Raw genomic sequence first — 20,526 nt, 5'->3', positions numbered from 1 at the left:
AATTATTGCAAAGTAATTCTGGGGACAATAGAATAACCACCCTCTTCCACACAACACAGATGCTTTCTTGTCCTAAAATTGGGTGATGCTAGGAAATTCATTGCAAACAGGTTCTAAAATAGTTTTTTTTTTAAATCCATAGCTTGAATTCTTCAAAAGGAGCAGTTTTCCAAGTTTTCGCTAGTCTAAATCGTGGATTAATCCTAATGACAACAATTATATTTGAGCTGACTATATGCAGCTTATGCTTCTTTTTCAATTTAGCACAAGCCTCTTCCTCTTCCCACAAATCATGAGGCATACCAAAAGGGCTTGAAAGAGGTAGAGAATTTTTTTTCTTTGTGCTAGACTCTAATAAACATAAGCTGCAGTGTGTCTTCTCTTAGCTTTCAGCAGGAAACATGTACTGTGGGGTTTGTCATATAGTGGTTGACTTACCAATGGACCCCAGAATCAGACATGATTCAAAACTATGCAAGTATGTGGAATTTAACAATCTCTTGTGATTTGGCCCCATTTCTTTTAATTATTCCTCTGGAGGTTGCAGGTGCCATACTTCAGTGAAGTAGAGGGCTCAACAGATGGGAATACATATTGCTGACTCATGCTTTGTATTAGCCAGCTGCAGTACTTACAAATAGATACTCATCTCTAATTTGTCTTTGATCTAAACAGCAGGTCCTCAGGAACGTGATGAATGATGGGGTTGTTTCCGCCTTAGGTTTCCTTCAGGTGAAAATGATGTGCTCAATTTCACTGGTGTTTAATTACTCAAATAAGTTGCACAATATTTTTCAAAAAACGCTCCTGTTACCATACCAAGTTGATTCATGCTCACACATGGAAGTGTAGAATGTAGTGAATAACACCCTTCTGGATAACTCATGAGGGGTTGGTCAAAACTCTGGAAGCCTGGTGGAATTTTCCATCCTGTGATTGACTGGTCGATGTCCTTAAAGCAACAGAAATTCCATGTTGGAAAATTGCAAGCGGAGTTGCACTGCGTCCACTCCATGATAAAATGAAGCCCAAATTTATTGAATGCAGATTTTGTCAGCCACGCTGGCTCGGGAATGCTGGGAGTCGAAGTCCACAGGTTGTAAAGAGGCCATCGTTGCCCTTCTCTGCAATAGAGGCATGACTTTAGTTAGAAATCAGTGTCAAAACTGTCCACCCAACTCTATATAAGGAATGTCATACAGCTGAGTCACTGCCCCACCTGGCCTTATTCAACCAGGATGTGATGTATTCTAAGCAGGTTCAGCAGAGAGTAGCATTTGGTGCAATTAAATTTTAACACCTCTGCAGCACAGTAGCTGAACCAATAAGCAGTGAACTTTATTTCTCTCTCTTTCATTTACAGAGAACATACATCTTTACTTTTTTGCTGAGCTCTCGGCTTTTTGTACACCCTTATGAATTAATGGCAAAAGTCTGCCATCTCTGCACCGAGCAGCAGAGGCGAGCGGATGCTGCAGCTGATCAAGTAAGTGGCTCCCTGATTCGGTGGATTTGAGGCCCGTGGAATAGAGTAGAGAGTGGAGAGTGGAGTAGAATAGAAAATAGAGTAGAATTGCAAAGAGAGTAGGAAAGAGTAGAGTAGAATAGAAAGTAGAGTAGAATAGAATGTAGAGTAGAACATAGAATAGAATAGAATAGAATAGAATAGAATAGAATAGAATAGAATAGAATAGAATAGAATAGAATAAAATGAGAGTAGAATAGAATAGAATAGAATGAGAGTAGAAAAGAGATTAGAGTAGAAAGTAGAGTAGAGAATAGAATAGAAAATAGAATAGAATGTAGAGTAGAACATAGAATAGAAAGTAGAATAGAATGTAGAGAATAGAATAGAATAAAAAGAGGAGCAGAAAAGAGAATAGAATAGAATAGAATAGAATAGAATAGAATAGAATAGAATAGAATAGAGCTGGAAGGGTACAGAGGAGAAAGACAGGATAGAAACTCAACTTCCTCCAAAGGAGAGAACCTTAACTCCAAATATATTCAGGCTAAGTGTTTGTGATGCTGACTAGTTGAATTTATAAGTCACCCCCCTTTTTTTCCCCTCAAGAGGTTCACTCTTGTGAATCCAGTCTTCTTTTTTTATTGTTATTATTTTCAGAACAGCCTTGCAGTATGGATTCACTGAGATCCAGTGACAATCGTGCCTGTCAGAATTTGCAGTACAGATGTGCAAAACCAAACATTCTAGGGCTGGGGTGGGCGTGGCCTGCGCATGACGCATCTGACCTGCGGGCTGCCAGTTTGACGCCCCTTTTCTAGAGAGACGTAGAGGTAGTCCTCGACTTACAGCAGTTTGTTTAGTGAATGTTCCAAGTTACAGTGGCACTGTAAAAAAATGACTTATGACCAGTGGTGGTATTCGACCGGTTCGACCCGGTTCTGCCAAGTCGGTAGCGGCGATGAGCAGCAGAGACTGAACCGGTTCTCTCCGCCACTCTGCTGTTGGGCCCACCCGCCCGCCTGGCCTCCCATACTCACCTTTATCCTCTGAATTTGAAGCGCAGCTGCTTTGCACAGTAGAGTGCTGCGCGGCAGCTGCTGAAGCGACCGGGATCCTGCAGGCTTGCAGGAGGCAAGTTAGAACGCCCCTGCGCCTGCTCAAAGTGCGCATTTGGTACATGGCACATGCAAAGTGTGTGCACGCATTCAAAGCGCGCCCACCAAGCCATGCCCACTGAACCGGTGGTAAAAGTATTTGAATCCCATCACTGCTTGTGACCGTTTTCCAAACTTACAATTCCTGTAGCATCCCCGTGGTCATGTGATCAAAATTCAGACACTTGGCAACTGACTCGTATTTATGACCGTTGCAGTGTCCTCTGAGTCCCCTTTTGCGACCTTCAGCAGAATCAATGGGGAAGCCAGATTCACTGAACAACCAACTTCCTAACTTAACAATTGCAGCGATTCACTTAACAATTGTGGCAGGAAAGGTCGTAGAATGGAATAAAGTTCATTTTAACAAATGTTTTGCTTAGCAATAGAAATGTTGGGCTTCGTTGTGGTCATAAGTCAGAGACTTATCTGTATTCCAGGAATGAGCAATGCATTCTGAGTGAAAAATGGAATATTCCAAGGAAAAATGGAATAGGGGAATTTGATCCTGATTAAATTGAAGCTGGCTGTTCTCTGGTGTAGTGCAGCTTACAGGCAGTCCTCAATTTCTGACCACAATTTGGGACAAATACTTCTATTACTAAGCAAGGCAGCCCATGAGTCATATCTGATTTTACAACCTTTTTTTTACCATGGTTGTTAAGTGAATCACACAGTTGTTAAATGAATCTGGCTCCCCTTCTTGGCTTTGCATTGATTTCATGACGGTTGTAAATGTTTGGACCAGTTGTAAGTCACTTTTTTTAAGTGCCATTATAGCTTTGAACGGCCGCTAAACAAACGGTTGCAATTCGAGGACTCCCAGTAGTTAACCTCCAGTATTCGTGTGTTTGGTCCACTTTAAGAAGGACACAGACAAAACTCAGAAAGACTGTGTGAAAGACAAAAAGCAGAAATTTAGATTCATGGAATTAGGGATCAAGGGAAAAAATGACACATTGGATAGAGGATATTTGGAGAGGCCCAAATAATGTCACAAAGGAGAAGGCCAAGATAGGGTTTCCTGCCTTGCAGGGGGTTGGACTATTAGACCTCCAAGGTCCCTTCCAGCTATGTTATTTTGTTATCTCTGTTATTTACTTCTATATATTCCCAAAATGCAGGACACAGAATAAATAGTTTTATTTATTTTAAAAGGAAAACTCATTCCAATGTAATGTTCAGGGAGAAAAAATCTTCATGGTAAAAATAATTCAGTAGGGAAAGCAGGTATGTTTGGACGTTTCTTTCTCTTGAAATGTATTTATTTACTATATTTATAAAATGTATTGGCCGCTCATCTTACCTCAGGGTAACATTTACCTCAGGTAAACTCAGGTAAGTTACCTCAGGTAAATGTTACCGTGAGGTAAGATGAGCGACCAATACATTTTATAAATATAGTAAATAAATAAATAGTTATAGGTAAATATACATTTATCTATAAATAAACATTTATCTCAGGGTAAATGTTCATGCAGAGGTTGGGAAATCGTTTGCTTGGGAGGTGTAGTTTAAATTTGTATTTTATTTTATTTTTTTACTAAATAGAAGGGTGGAATCTGCCTTTCTCTTTGATTTGCCAGCCTCCTTTAACATCGTCCTACCACATAGCTTGGCATGCGATAATGACAACCTATAATTCCGCCCAACTTAAAAGAGATTCCCCCCAGTCATCTTGGCTAATTAATATGCCTGTCTCTTTCACTTAACCTTCCTCTCCAGAGCCGGTTAAGGAAGATTGCCCCCAAAATCCTGCAGCTCTTGGCGGAGTGGACGGAAATGTTACCGTATGATTTTCGAGATGAGCGCATGATGAGAAATCTAAAAGAGCTGGCCCATCGAATAGCCAGTACAGATGAGGTGAGCCTCGGGGTGCAAAACGGTTGCCAACAGAAGAAAACGCAAGTGGAACGGTTATATATGTGGAATATAGGATAACGTGGAATATAGGATAACGTGGAATATAGCATAACTTGAAATGTACTTGTCAGCATTCCAAGTAATGCACCCATAGATATGAGAACTCTGAGGGCAGGCAAAGTTTTATGGGATACATCATATTGGCACAACTGGTGAATGCCGACTCTATAAAAGTTCCCGCAGCTTTCACCTAATTAAAAGAAAAAGTTTTCCCCCTCCCTCCCCTAAGTCACCATTGTCCAATCCAGTTGCTGGCTGTTGCCTGGTTACCATCCTCCTCCTCTGGCCAGCCACCTGTGAGAATGTCCTTGGTTCCCCCAGGAAAACTTGGATTGTTTTGGCTACCAACTAGCAGTGGGATCCTACCTGTTCCACTATCAGTTCAGTGATCACGCGTGCATGTGTGTGCACCTAATGTGCATGCGCAGCTTTCTCCATGCCAGCTGAGCCCTGCAGCGCCAATCAGCTGAGAGGATAATGAAGAGAAAATCACAGGGGTTTCTCTTCTTTCTCCTCTCAGCTGATTGAGGCTTTTTTTTTTCTCTTCTCAGCTGATCGTCAGAGGCTTTTTTCACAACCGGTTCAGCCGAATTGGTCCAAACTGGTAGCATGCCACCACTACTACTAACCCCCATCTAACTATTATCCTCCCTCCCTCTGTTGTGTGGCAACGCTGAAGCTTCCAAAGTGGCCTCAGCCAGGCTCACTTCAGGGTTGACAGTAGTGGTGATATGTGTGGAAAGGAATATGTAGGTAGATTATAACTAAAATTATGGTAATTGAGTGGTTAGTCCCTATTTTTCTAGTTTTCATTGCACGCCACTATTTCGAGCTTGCTCAATCATTGTGTAAATTCTTTTATTGTTTTGAATTTGATGCTTTTTGATGTTGTTTCAATTGTTGGAAACCACTGTGAGTCATTGTCTGCTTGTGATGTTATACAAAGAAAGACAGATGAATAGATAACTATTGTTGAGGAATGCCGAACCATCCTGAGAAGTACTGGAGGCAAGAGCAGCTGGAATATTTCATAATCCCAGGGAAAATGCCCAAACACTACTCAAACGTTAGGAAAACACACAAGTATTTTTTTTAAGGATGACAGTTAAAGGCAACTTTTTGCGGTGCTAATATCTTCCAGATATATTGAGCTTCAATGCTCAGACTTTATTTTATCTTGCCTTTAATTAAGTTTTTAAAAATAAATAAACCAAGGTGGTGAACATAGATAATACTTCTTTTCCCTTTTATTTTCCTCAAAACAACAACCCTGTGATTTGGGTTGGGTTGAAGGAAAGTGACTGGCCCAGTGTCACTTTATTGGCTTTCATGCCTAAGACGAGACTAGAACTCAGTCCTCTAGTAATTAGTCCAAAGTCACCCAACTAGCTTTCATGCCTAAGGCGGGACTAGAACTCCCAGTCTCCTGATTGGCCAACTGATCATATCAGCTTTCCCACCCGACATCTTAAAAGATGTCGTCATAGGACATCTCATAAGTTCATCAACCTTTACACAGTCTCATGGGACTGTAACAATGACAACAGAAGAGAAGTCAGTTGTGTAGTTGGCCAGTCAAACACCATACAAAGGAAGAACGAGGGGTCTATTTTCTCTCTCTCCAGCCCCATATGTTTGATGGACAGAAAGGCCTGCTGCTCAAAGAATTTAAGGAGGATAGACGAAGAAAAATTGTCATATTAGATCTCTACCATCCATAAGTAACCTGGAGACATATTTATTCTCAGAGAACGTATTGTGGAACTGTGTAGTGGCAGTTGTTTTAATAAATGTTTGACTTTAAGGTAGCATTTCTCAACCTTTGCAACTTTTAAGATGTGTGGACTTCGACTCCCAGAATTCCCCAGCCAGCATACATTGGAATCCTGGGAATTGAAGTTCACACATCGTAAAATTGCCCAAGATTGGGGAACGCTACATTAAAGTTTACACTTGGTTGGCTTTGACCTTATGAATTGTCTTTCAGTTAAAGTTATGAAGCTGTTAGAAGAATTTTTATTGTTTATTTAAACTTTCAAGCCACCTTGAAAAAGGGCTGTTTTGTCCATGGGCAATCCATATGCAATTTTAAAATAAGGGCTTCTGTGTTTGCATGCTGAAAAAGAGATTTGCAAAAAGAAATGGAAAAGTCAATATTATAATAGAATTCAGAGTGCCATAAATTATTTGTGATGCCGGCTTGCAGTTTCCTTGGAAAAGTAAATTATGCCCTTGTATTTATTGCACTGCATTGCAGACCAGGGCAAAGGAATGTTGTTCTTTCAAGAATATAACTCCCATCAAGTCCTCCTTCATAGGTTTATCCTTTCAATTTTTTTAAAATCCAGGAACTAAATACAGATAGTCCTCATCTTACAACAGTTCATTTAATCAAGATCAAGCGAGGTACTAATACCACTCTATAAAGCCTTAGTAAGACCATACCTAGAGTACTGCATCCAGTTTTGGTCACCACACTATGAAAAAAGATGTTGAGACTCTAGAAAGTGTCCAGAGAAGAGCAACCAGGATGATTAGGGGACTGGAGACTAAAACATATGAAGAATGGTTACAGGAACTGGGCATGGCTAGTCTAGTGAAGAGAAGGACCAAGGGAGACAGGATAGCAGTCTTCCAATGTTTGAGAGGCTGCCACAGAGAGGAAGGGGTCAAGCTATTTTCTAAGACACCTGTAGGCTAAGACAAGGAATAATAGATGGAAACTGAACAAGGAGAGATTTAACCTAGAAATAAGGAGAAACTTTCTGACAGTGAGAACAATCAACCAATGGAACAGAAGTTGCCCTCGGAAGTTATGGGAGCGCCATCACTGGAGGCTTTCAAGAAGAGATTGGACTCCCATCTGTCAGAAATGGTGTAGGATCTCCTGCTTGGGCAGGGGGTTGGACTAGATGACCTACAAGGTCCCTTCCAACTCTGATTATTTGTTATCTGTTAATACACATTTACTGACTGTTCAAAGTTGCAACGGTAGTCAAAAAAGTGACTTATGACCGTTTTCCACAAGGCCATTGCAGATTATGTGATCAAAATTCAGAGGCTAAGTAATTGACTCATATTTATGATGGTTGCAGTGTCCTGGGGTCATCAATGGGGAAGCCAGATTGACTCAACAATTGTATTATTACTAACTTAACAACTGCAGTCATTCACTGAGCAAATCTGGCAAGAAAAGTCATAAAATGAATCAAAACTCACTTAAGAAATGTTTCACTTAGCAGCAGAAATTTGGGGCGTAAGTTGAGGGCTACCTGTATTCCACTTCAATGCAATTTGACTAGAGTTATCCTATCCCAGAAGCATCCCTCAGTCCATCTGGCTGCATTTTTTTAGCAGTCTGCAGATGTCCGAGATTTCTCCCTGCCTGGCTGTTGTTGAGGGAACTGGACAATGTTCTCAGACTAAGAACTTACCTCTCACCTATGTTGATATATAGCCCTCTGATTTTCTAGCTAAGATAACATCTGTGGTAACTCCTGCATTGCAGAGCTACCCCCCAAGAATACAGTAGTTTTGACAAGGAGACCTCAGCATTCCTTCCTAGCTGTCTCGCCTACAGACCGAAGAGGGAAGCAGGAACAGTCTCTGCCATTGTTCTCTTGGGAGGCCACCTGTCAAAACAAGTCAAAAGATCTAAAAGAAATGGAAAGGAAAAATGAAGCAGAAAATCAAAGTTACCACCTCTGACTTACTGATACAACTGTCTTCATCAGTGGTGGGATTCAAATAATCTAACATCCTTCCTTCCTTCCTTCCTTTCTTCCTTCCTTCCTTCCTTTCTTTCTTTCTTTCTTTCTTTCTTTCTTTCTTTCTTTCTTTCTTTCTTTCTTTCTTTCTTTCTTTCTTTCTTTCTTTCTTTCCTTCCTTCCTTCCTTCCTTCCTTCCTTCCTTCCTTCCTTCCTTCCTTCCTTCCTTCCTTCCTTCCCCTTCCCTTCTCTTCCCTTCCCTTCCTTTATTTGATTTATCAGACGCTTACAATATAATAGAAATAAGAATAAACATAAGTATAAATACATGAAATAGGTGTGAATAATTGGGGACAACAGGACAGGGACAGTAGGCACGATTGTGCGCTTAGGTACGTCTCTTAATGATCGGCTGGGTAGGCGTGGCCATGGTGGGCGTGGCCAGAGGGTGTAACAGGCAGCACTCGGCCTCCTGTACCCCCCCGGGTGAAAAAATGGGCCGGAGGGAGGGGGCACTGCACACACCCCCATGCCCTGTGTTGGGCCTAGTAGGCCTCCCTGCAGCCTCCTGGGAGCAAAAATGGGCCACGGGGAGGGGGGGGCTGCACCGCACCCCCGTGCCCTGTTTTGGGCCTAGAAGGTCTCCCTGCAGCCTCCTGGGAGCCAAAACAGGGCGCATGGGGACTTTGGGTGGGGTGAGGAGGGGAGGGACAGAGCCAGCCAGCAATTTAACAACTGGTTTGGCTGAAATTATGCGAACCAGTTGAATCCCACCACCGGTCTTCATTATCCAATATAGCTGGAGTCCCCAGCCTGTGAGCCACACTGCCAAGCCATGGCCTATTCACAACAGCATGGTGTGCTGGCCCGGTGTGCAGCCCCATTCACTCAAGCGGCACCCCAAAGGCTTTCCTTTTGCATGAGTGGAGCTATGTGGCGCCAGCCTGCCGCTTGGGTGGCTTTCCACCCCCTCCCCCCAAATAAGTATGGATCAGTTGCCAAGCCTGATCAATTTTGATCATGTGATCGTGGAGATGCTGCACAGATCGTAAGTGTGAAAAACGGTCATAAGTCACTTTTTTCAACGCCGTTGTAACTTTGAACTGCTATAAGTTGAAGACTACCTGTATTTGGATGTATTTTTTTTAGTTGAGGAAGCCAAAAAGCAAAACCTGTTGTTCTTACTATTCCGGGTACATTTTTATTGTCCTTGCCGTAACTTCCTAACAGGAAGGACAATTAACTAGTGGAAGAGCTTGCCTCCACAAATCACTGGATTTTCTAAAAAGAATAATCCAGACAGTCACTTATCTGAAATAGTATAGGTTCTCCTGCTTCAGCAGAGGGCTGGACTAGAAGACCTCCAAGGTCCTTCCCAGCTTAGTCTATTCTATTCTATTCTATTCTATTCTATTCTATTCTATTCTATTCTATTCTATTCTATTCCATGTTTTCTATTCTATTCTATTCTATTCTATTCCATTCCATTCCATTCCATTCCATTCCATTCCATTCCATCGCATTCTATTCCATTCCAATTAAAAACAGCTATATTGCCAGCCTCTAATATCCTTTTCAATCGGATTTGTCCCTCTAGGGCTTGAGAGATAGAATGTGACCAGGGAAGAAGAAGAAGGGGGAGTGAAAGAAATAAAAGTAAATAAATGTTCTTCACCCATAGAGCCTGCTTTTTTCAGAAATTCAGATACGATGTACATTCATTCCTTGCCTTTAGGCACCGTGCATGTACGCCTAGCATGAAAGACACCTGTTTTATGGTCTCCCAATTCATCAAGGACCTTACAAGGTCCTTTACTCGCCTTCTATTGTCTTTTCACAGCTTGATTCTAACCTTTAATCAGAAGTTTAAATTTCTTTTATTTATTTTTTAAAATGGGAGTTTTGATTTAAGGATAATAATCTAAAAATACTTGACATACATATCCGTTCTCTCTCACACAGCGTGGATGTAAATGAGAAGTTACCCTCCAGATTGGAAGTCTTTTTTTATGGTTTTAACAAGAAAGTTACATCATAGCCTCAAAAATGCTGGCAAGTCAGTTTGTGTTGGAAACTCAGCTTGCGCAAACGATGTGGTCACATAGCCACAAGCAAAGTCTGTCAAAGGAAGAGGATAAGCTAGAAAAAGAGAGAAAATTAAAGTTGTGGTTTTTTGCTGGAAGGGCCTCCGGAGGACAACTTAATGGGAATCATTTCATTTTTTCCCCTGTCACTTTAGTTTCTACCCCCACCTTCTCTTCTCTTCTCTTCTCTTCTCTTCTCTTCTCTTCTCTTCTCTTCTCTCCTCTCCTCTCCTTTCTTTTTCTTTTCTTTTCTTTTTTCCTTTTCTTTGCTTTCTTCTCTCCTCTCCTCTCCTCTTTCCTTCCTTTCTTCCCTTTCACCTTCCTTTTTCCTTTATAAAGGATAGGCTTACAAAATCATGTTTTTCATAGGACAAAGACACAGCGCAGGTGAGTCAGAAGTAAATTTAATCCTGGATCCCCATTTTAGCTCCCTTTGTACCTGCCTAATTCTTTGCTTCCATTTTTTTTAAAAAAAAATCATTTTCATTAGAAAGATCTACATGCGTGAACTTGTGTTCTGCATAGGAAAAACTGAGCAAGCTTCAAAGCATAACACAGGTAGTCCTTGACTTACAGCCCTTCGTTTCGTGACTGTTTGAAGTGAGTCCCAGAATATCCCAACTTTTCTATGTGATGAAGCTTGGTTTTTATACCTGCTGCTCCTTTCTCTCTCTCTCTCTCTCTCTCTCTCTCCCTTCCTACCTCCCTCCTTCCCTCCCTCCTTCCTGGTCAGCTTTATGGAATTTAATCGGTTTAGATGGAGGAATTCAGTGGGGTACAAGAAGCTCACTTTTTTAAAAAAAAATAGAGAGAGACTTGACAGGTTCAACTCATTACAGGAATATCATTTCTTCATTTCGCAGTTCGGCATATTGATGTGCTTAGCCAGTACTGTTCTGGTGAGAATTTTCTCTTGCAGTTATGTAATCAAACCACCCTGCCCACAAAGATCTACAGCTGGGATTCTTACCAAGGGGACTAAGAAATCTTAAGGCACTGGTTGTGTCTGTCTGCAGAACAGGAGGAAATGGGGCACCCCTGCCCAGGGGTGGGCTTCAAAATGTTAGCAAAGAGCTCTCTGCCCGGTGGCTGGCTGGGCGTGGCCATGGTGGGTGTGGCCTAGTCGGCCTCCTGCACCATGGCGGGAGGGGGGGGGGGTTGCTCTCCCTGCACACCAGAGGCGTTCCTTGAGCCTCCTGGAGGGCCAAAACGGCCTCCTTGGTCTCCGGAAGCTCCCTGGAAGGCTCTCTCTTCCCAAACTTCTGGGAGGCCCCTTTTTCACCCTCCCCAATGCAGGCCCTGCACTTACCTGCATCCAGAAAGGGCCACTTGGGGACTCCTGGGAGGGGAGGGGCAGATTGGGCGGGGCCAGCCAGGAGTGGGATTTGGGGGTTTCCCGAACTGCACAGAATCTTAGCTTGGGGCTCTTCCGAACCCCTGCAAACCCCCAGCAGCCCCACCCCTGCAGCCCTGCCCATCAATTTGAAAGTGCTGCTTTTATCTCCGTTATGACATCCCAGCCTTCGTTGTTCACCCCTTTCTGTGTGAATAAAATCATGGTTATGGCGCTGCCCTAAGAAAATAAGAAAACATCATATTATTAAAAAAAAGAGTTTGATTAAAAGTTACTTGCAGGCTAAGTCAAAGGATACATAGCTCACCATTTTGGGGGGGTTCGTTTTTCTGTCTTTCCTCAGCTAATTCCAAGGAGAGGAAGAAGAAGAACGTCTCAGGGCATTAAAAAAAAAATTGTAAAAGAGCAAACCCCAAAGTTAAAACCAAATTCTGGGTGTAGATTTAGCTAGAAATCGTGGCTGCTCGTGTTTAGAAGTCTTCATGGATTGTGGCTTCCAATTCTCTTTGGTGGCAAAGCAACAGAGGAGCCAATCTGGTTTAGTAGTTAAGGCAGGAGGCTAGAAAGCAGGAGACCATGAGTTCAAGTGCCGCCTTAGCCATGAAAGCCACCAGGGTGACATTGGGACAGTCATTCTCTCTCAGCCCAACTCTCTTCATAGGATTGGTGGTGTGCACAAAAATGTAAGAGGAAGTGTGTTGGACATGTTCGACACCTTGAATTATTTGTAATACTAGCTCGATACCCGTGCTTTGCTATGAAACTATGTGAGTGGGCTTAGTTTTTTGGGGGGGAAATAAGGAAAAAAAATATTCTGGCTCAACCTACCAGCACCCATTGGTATCCATCTGACTAGCGTCCTGTCAGTGTGTGAGAGAGTTGAGGGCTGTTTGGAAACTGAAACAGCATTTGCTGTGTGAGCAAGAAGGAGACAGCAAGGAGCCTGGGCGTGGCTTAGCTCAACTGTTGTGTACTAAAGCTGCTTGGTGCTCTATAACTGAAACTCCTCTGCTTGTGTTTTGCATTTGGAACAGATTTCTTTTCAGGTGGGGACGGGGGAAAGAACTTAGCATCAGAGCGTGTTAATAATAATATAGGAAATATTAATGCTCTGATGGTTGTTTTGAAAAATCCTTTCTTTGTGAGCACTTAGAAGCCAAGAGGAACATAGGTGCCAAATTTCAAATGTGTAGGCTTTACGGTTCTGGAGATTTTGTGATGATACTTCAGTGGAATTTCGCTTTTATATATATAGATAATATGTAACATTATAATAAATTTAAAAAATAAAGGCAGGATACAAATAAACCATGACTTCATGAGCGGAAGAGATCTTCTGGCATACTGTTATGTGTAAGTTCTGCCAACAGAAAGCATTTCAGGTGTTTAAAAAACGATGGTCCCTTTTCATTATTTCTCTTTCCAGACCTATCGGAAAAACGTGCAGCAAATCATCCAGAGCCTCATCCGTAAGCTGGCCTCTCTCAACCAATATGAGGAAGTTCTTGCAAAAATCAACGCTACTTCAACCGATAGGCTGACGGTATTAAAGACCAAACCTCAGGCCATCCAACGAGATATCATCACCATCTGCAGCGATCCTTATATGTTGGCCCAGCAGCTGACTCACATAGAGCTTGTAAGTTTATTCCCCCACTTTATTTTATTCTTGTTTGATCATTTTTCTCAGTGGTCTTCTTCAAAGGGAGGCGGGGTGGCTCGGTAGTTAAGACGCTTGGCTTGTTGTTTGGAAAGCCAGCAGCCCGGGTTCGAGACCCGAGCGCGATAAGACGGGGTGAGCTCTCATCCTTGCCCCAGCTCCTGCCGAATGCAGTTCGAAAGCGTGCAGATACAAGTAGATAAATAGGTACCACTTTGGTGGGAAGATAACAGCACTCCGTGAGATCATGCTGGTCACATATCCAAATATTTTTGGATAGCACTGGCTCAATGGCCTTGAAACAGAGATAAGTACCACCCCCTACAGTCAGCAACAACTAGCGGAGTAAAATCCATAGAGACTCCTTTACTTTTCCTTCTACAAGAATGAACGTTGACCATGAGTGGAATTTTTCTTTCTTTCAGGAGAGACTTAGTTACATCGGTCCACAAGAATTTGTCCAAGCGTTTGTACAGAAGGACACCCTGGACAATGAGAAGGTGAATAGCAGGAACAATTTTATAAACTATGGTAAAACTTGCTGGCTGGGATTGGATGAACCTGGGCACTTTGTCTTTGCTTGATTTTTCATCTGTGCCCAACCCGTCTCCTCGTGATTTGCACTTTTCTTCAACGCTTTCAAAGTCCTTCACGTGTTTACATACGTGTATGTTACTGCACACAGTTTTGCAAAAGTTTCTCCCCAAATAATGGACTTTGGGACATGTTAAGTATGGGATTTCAGTGAAAAATGGTGTCGGTTTGCATGTTATAAATTCAGAAAGTGCATACTGATATTCAGAAAGTTGAGACAGATATTCGCCACTGTTGCAAATAAATCCAGAAAATGCATATGGGTAAATTTGTATTAAAATATTTGCCCAGTAAAAGGTGTCTCTGATCTCCAATGTTAACACGCATAACTGAGTCCCCAGTTTACCAGGGCTTCCGCCACGACGTTGGCACACCCTCCTCCTTACAGCCAACGCCACACCACCCCCCCTTGGTGTTGAGCAGGGGGGTCAGGACAAATTAAAATTTACAAACAGTTTCCCACCTGGACAGAGGGAACCCAACAGAACAGCCAGCAGGGCGGGTTCTGGGAGGAAGCCCCCATCAGGAGGCTGAGAACCCTGCAGTACGGAAAAAAAAAAAAAAACACAGGGTCAATTGAACGGATGTTCGACGACACGCTTTGTTGGAAAATGCAAGCGGAGCCCCTTTCGGCATGTTGCCAATTACCTAGGACAAGTGAGACACGATGGTTCGCCCCAAATGCCCCCCGTGCAGGGTCCTCGATTCACGTTCGGGACCACCAAGCCCAGCACTGGAAAAGGACTTGGACTTTTCACATGAGGACATTGCGCCCAGGTCACGCTGCAACATTCAGATGCTTGGCAATTGACTCACATTTATGACGGTTACAATGTCCCAGGGTCGCACTCCGACAACGCCAGATCATTTAACGCTGGTACTTTAAGCTGCAGGATTCCTTCCGTCAAAAGGGCAAACCAGTTCACCCCCTTCACATGAATTTTGGGCATTGTGGTGGTCTGGACTACCTGCAACTAATCACGATCAGCCCTATTGCATTTCTGAGCCCAAATTGGCTTGGCCAGATGCTACCACTTCTTTAAATTTGTGGTGTGAGAAGTTAACGCCTGGTTCTTGTTTCCTTCTCAGAGCTCCTACGGGGATCGGAAGAAGTCTCGGAATCTGGAAGCTTACGTGGAGTGGTTCAATAGGCTGAGTTATTTGGTTGCCACAGAAATATGTATGGTAAGCAAAACGATTCCTTGGTCTTCCTTCTGTATGCGGTGCCCTTCCTTCCTTCCGCTCCCATCACACCACAAAGACCAGCTTGGAGCTATATTTTTGCACAAGATTGTATGGTACAGAAGTAAAACTCTGCACCAAACCCCCTTGAGGTTGCAGCTTTTGTTTGAAAGGAGTTCACACCGGTAATTATTCCTTGCTATACCTCCTGTTGATTTGTTCCTCCGATGTCCTTGCTTACGCCACGCAAGGAATACGTCATGCAGTGGTGGGATTCAGTTTTTTTTTTACTGCCAGTTCTGTGGCCGTGGCTTGGTGGGCGTGATGTGGCTTGGTGGGCGTGGCAGGGGAAGGATACTGCAAAATCCCCATTCCCTCCGCATTCCTGGGTGAAAGGGTACTGCAAAATCTCCATTCCCTCCCCACCCCACTAACCTGCTTTCCAGCTCCGTTCTCCTGTGCAGGGCAACAAAAGAAGAGCCAGCCAATCAGCTGGGACTCGGGAGGCAGAGAGTAGATGGGGTTGGCAGGGCCAGTCAGAGGTGGGATTTGCCAGTTCTCCGAACTACTCAAAATTTCCACTACCGGTTCTCCAGAACTAGTCAGAACCTGCTGAATACCACTTCTGAATACGTGTGAGTGGGTGTATTTTTAGAAAGCTGACAGCCCGGGTTCGAGAGCCGAGTGCTGTGCGACCGGGTGAGCTCCCATTCTTGCTCAAGCTCCTGCCTATCTAGGAGTTTGAAAGCATGCAAATACGAGTAGACAAATAGGTACCACTTAGATGGGAAGGTAACAGTGTTCCGTGTCTCTTTGGCACGTTGGCCACATGACCACGGAAATTGTCTTCAGACAACACTAGCTCCCTCGGCTAAGAAACAGAGATGGGAATCGCGCCCTAGAGTCAGATACGACTAGACAGGGAAACGTTTACTTTGGACTCCAGCCTGAAATGTCACTTGTTTCTTTAAAAGTTAAAATCAGTGCTATCTAAAAAGCTCAGAGATCCTTCTTCCCATTTGGGCAACTTCTCAGCTAAATCCCAGTGTTGTGTTTTGCTCTCTCTCACAGCCTATAAAGAAAAAACACAGAGCAAGGATGATAGAATACTTCATTGACGTCGCCCGAGAGTGTTTCAACATTGGCAACTTTAACTCTTTAATGGCTATTATTTGTGAGTATAAATAAGAACGTTTTCTATCCGTTTCCTTTTATGTTTTGCTTTGGAAAAAGCGCTTAGGTGTTTCTCCTTCGTCTAATTCTGCCCCAAAGCTTCTGGATCATGTTGGATAACTTGGCAGCCTCCACATTTGTTAGGGTCCCTAGGATTTCTAGGAATTTTAAGTTTATAACCGATGTTTCTCAACCGTGACAATTTGAAGATGTGTAGACTTCAACTCCCTTATGTTGGCTGGGGAATTCTGGGAGTTGAAGTCCACGCATCTTAGCCTGACAAGGTTGAGAAAAACGTCCTTAAGCTTATGAAAAATAATGGAGTAGAGAAAGCAACTCTTGATGTGCCTCTTTGTCCCTTCTTTCTCATCTTCCCCATAGTGGCATTTCAGGATCAAAACATGTCCCCACCCAGCCTAGTTTTACTTCACTGATGAATCTTTGCAAAGATAGTAAGCCCAGCCAGGATCCCTCACATAAACTGATACTTCACCTGCATTAAAAATGGCTGCCATGTTTTAAGCCTTTGACTTCAAGATGAGTTTACTTAAATCTCTCTCTATAAAAGTGAAATACCACTCAGGCATCATCACGAAATCTCCAGAACCGTAAAGCCTACAAAATTTGAAATTTGCCACATATTGTTGTTCTTGGCTTCTAGGTGCTCGCTAAGAAAAGGATTTTTCAAAATGACCATCAGAGCATTAGTATTTCCTGTATTGTTATTAACACGCTCTGATGCTAAGGAGTTCTACTCCCCCTCCCCACCTGAAAAGAAATCTGTTCCAACTGCAGTTGAGCTAAGCCACGCCCAGGCTCCTTGCTGTCTCCTTGCTCACACAGCAAATAATGTTTCAGTTTCCAAACAGCCCTCAACTCTGTCACACACTGACAGGACGCTAGCCAGATGAATACCGATGGATGCTGGTAGGCAGAGATAGAATTGTTTTTCCTTATTTTCCTCCCCCAAAACTTGCCTGATCACATAGTTTTGTAGCGATGCACGGGTACCCTGCTAGTCTCGCATAAATTTGAGGTTACTTAACACTTGTGAAACATTTTTCAAAGCTTATTTTATTATATGTCCTCTGGCAGGAAAGCAAAGGAAATCTACCACAAATTTCTCTTGAAACAGATTTCTATCAAAGGAGTTGGCAGCTAGAAATCCGTGCCCAAAATGCTTATGAATAATGAGTCTAGAAAGAAATATAACTTTCTAAAATGCTATCTATAGAAATGTTAACCATGCTTGCATTTTTGAATGGCTTGTTTTGGGATAATGGGTTGTAATTGGATGAAAAAAGAAAACTGGAAAAAGTGGATATCTTAGTGGATGGTTATTTTTTCCTCATTTTGAGGAAAAATGGCCTCAAAATACGACTATGTATTTTATCTCTTTTCTTCTCTTTTCCTCTACACTTTGAAATAAAAGCTGGAATGAATATGACTCCTGTCTCCAGATTAAAGAAAACCTGGTCAAAAGTCAAGACTGCCAAGTTTGACATTCTGGAGGTAAGTCCTGACCTTTTAATCTGAATCTTTGTTATTCAGTTATGTTTGGAGATTCTCAGTCATCCAGTTCATGGTTGTCCCAAAAGGTTGCTTTTTCAAAAGGCAACTAGACTGTTTTTCCTTGAAGACGTTTCGCTTCATGATTTTAGGTTGGAAATCCTTAGATTTGTCTAGGCTGATGAAAAAAGAAGGACTAGGGGAGACACGATAGCAGTCTAGCAATATCTCAGAGGCTGCCAAAAAGAAGAGGGGGTCAAGCTATTCTGCAAAGCACCAGAAGGCAGGACAAGAAGAAAAAGGATGGAAACGAATCAAGGAGAGAAGCAACCTAGAACTAAGGAGGAATTTCTTGACTGTTAAAACAATTAATCAGTGGAACAACTTGCCTCCAGAAGTTGTGAATGCTCCAACACTGAAAGTTTTAAAAAAGATGTTGGATAACCATTTCTCTGAAGTGATGTAGGGTTTCCTGCCTAAGCAGAGGGTTGGACTAGAAGACCTCCAAGGTCCCTTCCAACTCTGTTATTCTGTTCTAGTCACAATACTCCAGGAAGTTACCATAGTGGATTTTGATTTTTGAAAATGGATATTTAACAATTCATCTGTTGCTACTTTCAAATAATTTTGATCATCAGCCCTTTTGGCTAGAAATGAAATTTTACAATTATTTGCTTCATCTGTTGTTGTTTTTTTCCCAGATTTGGTTAGCTTTTTAATCCATAACCTATTTTGACTCTGAAAACTGTTCAGTGTGTGCTTTACATTGGAAATGGTCTCCCCAGGATAAAAGCTGGAGTTCTAAAGCAATATTTTGATGGAATATTAAACCTTCTGACACAAAACTCTAATTCTCTACATTTCCACTTCTCCTTTTTCTAGCATCAAATGGACCCTTCCAGCAATTTCTACAATTATCGCACAGCTCTCCGTGGGGCTACCCAGAGGTCTCTGACAGCTCACAGCAGCAGAGAGAAGGTAATGGTCTAAGAAAGAGATAAATACAGGTAGTCTTTGACTTAAAACCATTTGCTTTGTGACTGTTTGAATTTACAACGGCACTGAAAAATAGCAATAGCACTTAGACTTGTATGCCGCTTCACAGTGCTATACAGCCCTCTCTAAGCAGTTTACAGAGTCAGCCTCTTGCCCCCCATAATCTGGGTCCTCATTTTACCCACCTCAGAAGGATGGAAGGCTGAGTCAACCTTGAGCCGGTGAGGATCAAACTCTTGGCAGTGGGCAAAGTTAACTTGCAATACTATATTCTAACCACTGCACAGCATGGATGGATGGATGGATGGATGGATGGATGGATGGATGGATGGAAGGAAGGAAGGAAGGAAGGAAGGAAGGAAGGAAGGAAGGAAGGAAGGAAAAAAGCAGTGCAATAGAACAGGAAGGAAGGAAGGAAAAACAGTAATGCAATAGAACAGGAAGGAAGGAAGGAAGGAAGGAAGGAAGGAAGGAAGGAAGGAAGGAAGGAAGGAAGGAAAAAACAGCAGTGCAATAGAAGAGGAAGGAAGGAAGGGAAGGAAGGAAAGGAAGGAAGGAAGGAAATAAAACGGCAATGCAATAGAACAGGAAGGAAGGAAGGAAGGAAGGAAGGAAGGAAGGAAAAACAGCAATAGCAATAAATTTAGACATGTACCATTTTACGGTGCTTTCCAGCCCTCTCTAAGCAGTTTACAAAGTCAGCCTCTTGCCCCCAACAATCTGGGTCCTCATTTTACTCACCTTGGAAGGATGGAAGGCTGAGTCAACCTTGAGCTGCTCAGGATCAAACTGCCGAACCGCTGGCAGTCGGCAGAAATAGCCTGCAGTACTGCGCTCTAACCACTGCGCCACTGTGGCACAAAAGTCATTGATGACCAGTTTTCGCACTTAAGACCATTGCAGCATTCCCATGATCATGTCATCAACATTTGGGCGCTTGGCAACTGGCATGTATTTATGATGGTTGCAGTATGCCAGGATGTGATCACGATTTGTAACTTTCCCATCCGGCTTCTGACAAGCAAAGTCAATGGAGGGGGGAGCCAGATTCACTTAATGACCACATAATTCACTTAACCACTGCAGTGATTTGCTTAATAACTGTGACAAAAGAGGTTGTAAAATGGGGCAAAACTCACTTAACTGCCTCGCTTAGCAATGGAATTTGGGGCTCAGTTGTTTGTCGTTAAGTTGCGGACTGCCTGAATTTATTTAATCTATTCCTTTAATTTGGTCTCCCACTTATTGTATGACTTTGGGTGACCCACAATGATTATCATTAACAATAAAAATGTCAGTAAGAACACACGAAAAACCTCAAAATAACATCATTCCACGGGTGACACATATATCCATATCTGCAATCATCTCAAAAACATCCTGGTTTGGTGCATGGGAACAATGTATGGAAAGCCAGCAGGTTGTGGGGGGGTCATTCAAATCTTGGGCAGAGAGGTATATTCCTTCACATTTGAGCAAGTGATCAGCTTTTAAACGCCGACATAGCCAGAGGCATCTTGTGATGACCCAGGGTGAGGATACAAAATAAACACAGTCACAAAAAAAAAAAGATGAACCCTTTTTTTATTCCTTCACTTTGCTTCCAAGCTCCAAATATCCTTGACTGGAGACAAAAAACTCCCACACAAGCAGTTACGAGAAAGAGGAAATGCCATTTAAACTAAAAAAATGCCTATAAATTATAAAGAGTAAAAAACAACA

At 42.6% G+C, this 20,526-nt stretch overlaps 1 protein-coding gene across 1 annotated transcript in view; it reads left to right on the top strand.

The window, feature by feature from the left end:
• RASGEF1B (RasGEF domain family member 1B) overlaps positions 1–20,526 on the top strand; it is a 52,956-nt gene that overhangs the window by 25,055 nt on the left and 7,375 nt on the right. The window contains exons 3-10 of the mRNA XM_026718919.2: positions 1,364–1,486; positions 4,348–4,485; positions 13,117–13,329; positions 13,776–13,850; positions 15,034–15,129; positions 16,198–16,300; positions 17,732–17,811; positions 18,691–18,786. Coding sequence (XP_026574704.1) covers positions 1,364–1,486; positions 4,348–4,485; positions 13,117–13,329; positions 13,776–13,850; positions 15,034–15,129; positions 16,198–16,300; positions 17,732–17,811; positions 18,691–18,786 — 924 coding nt within the window. The remainder of the gene's footprint in view (positions 1–1,363; positions 1,487–4,347; positions 4,486–13,116; positions 13,330–13,775; positions 13,851–15,033; positions 15,130–16,197; positions 16,301–17,731; positions 17,812–18,690; positions 18,787–20,526) is intronic.

This window comes from Pseudonaja textilis, chromosome 6, assembly GCF_049901715.1.
Source record: "Pseudonaja textilis isolate UNSWEBS1 chromosome 6, rPseTex1.2, whole genome shotgun sequence".
NCBI classification, from domain to species: Eukaryota; Metazoa; Chordata; class Lepidosauria; order Squamata; family Elapidae; genus Pseudonaja; species Pseudonaja textilis.
Note: the sequence above shows the minus strand (reverse complement) of the source record. Positions and strands in the feature narration are given on the sequence as shown.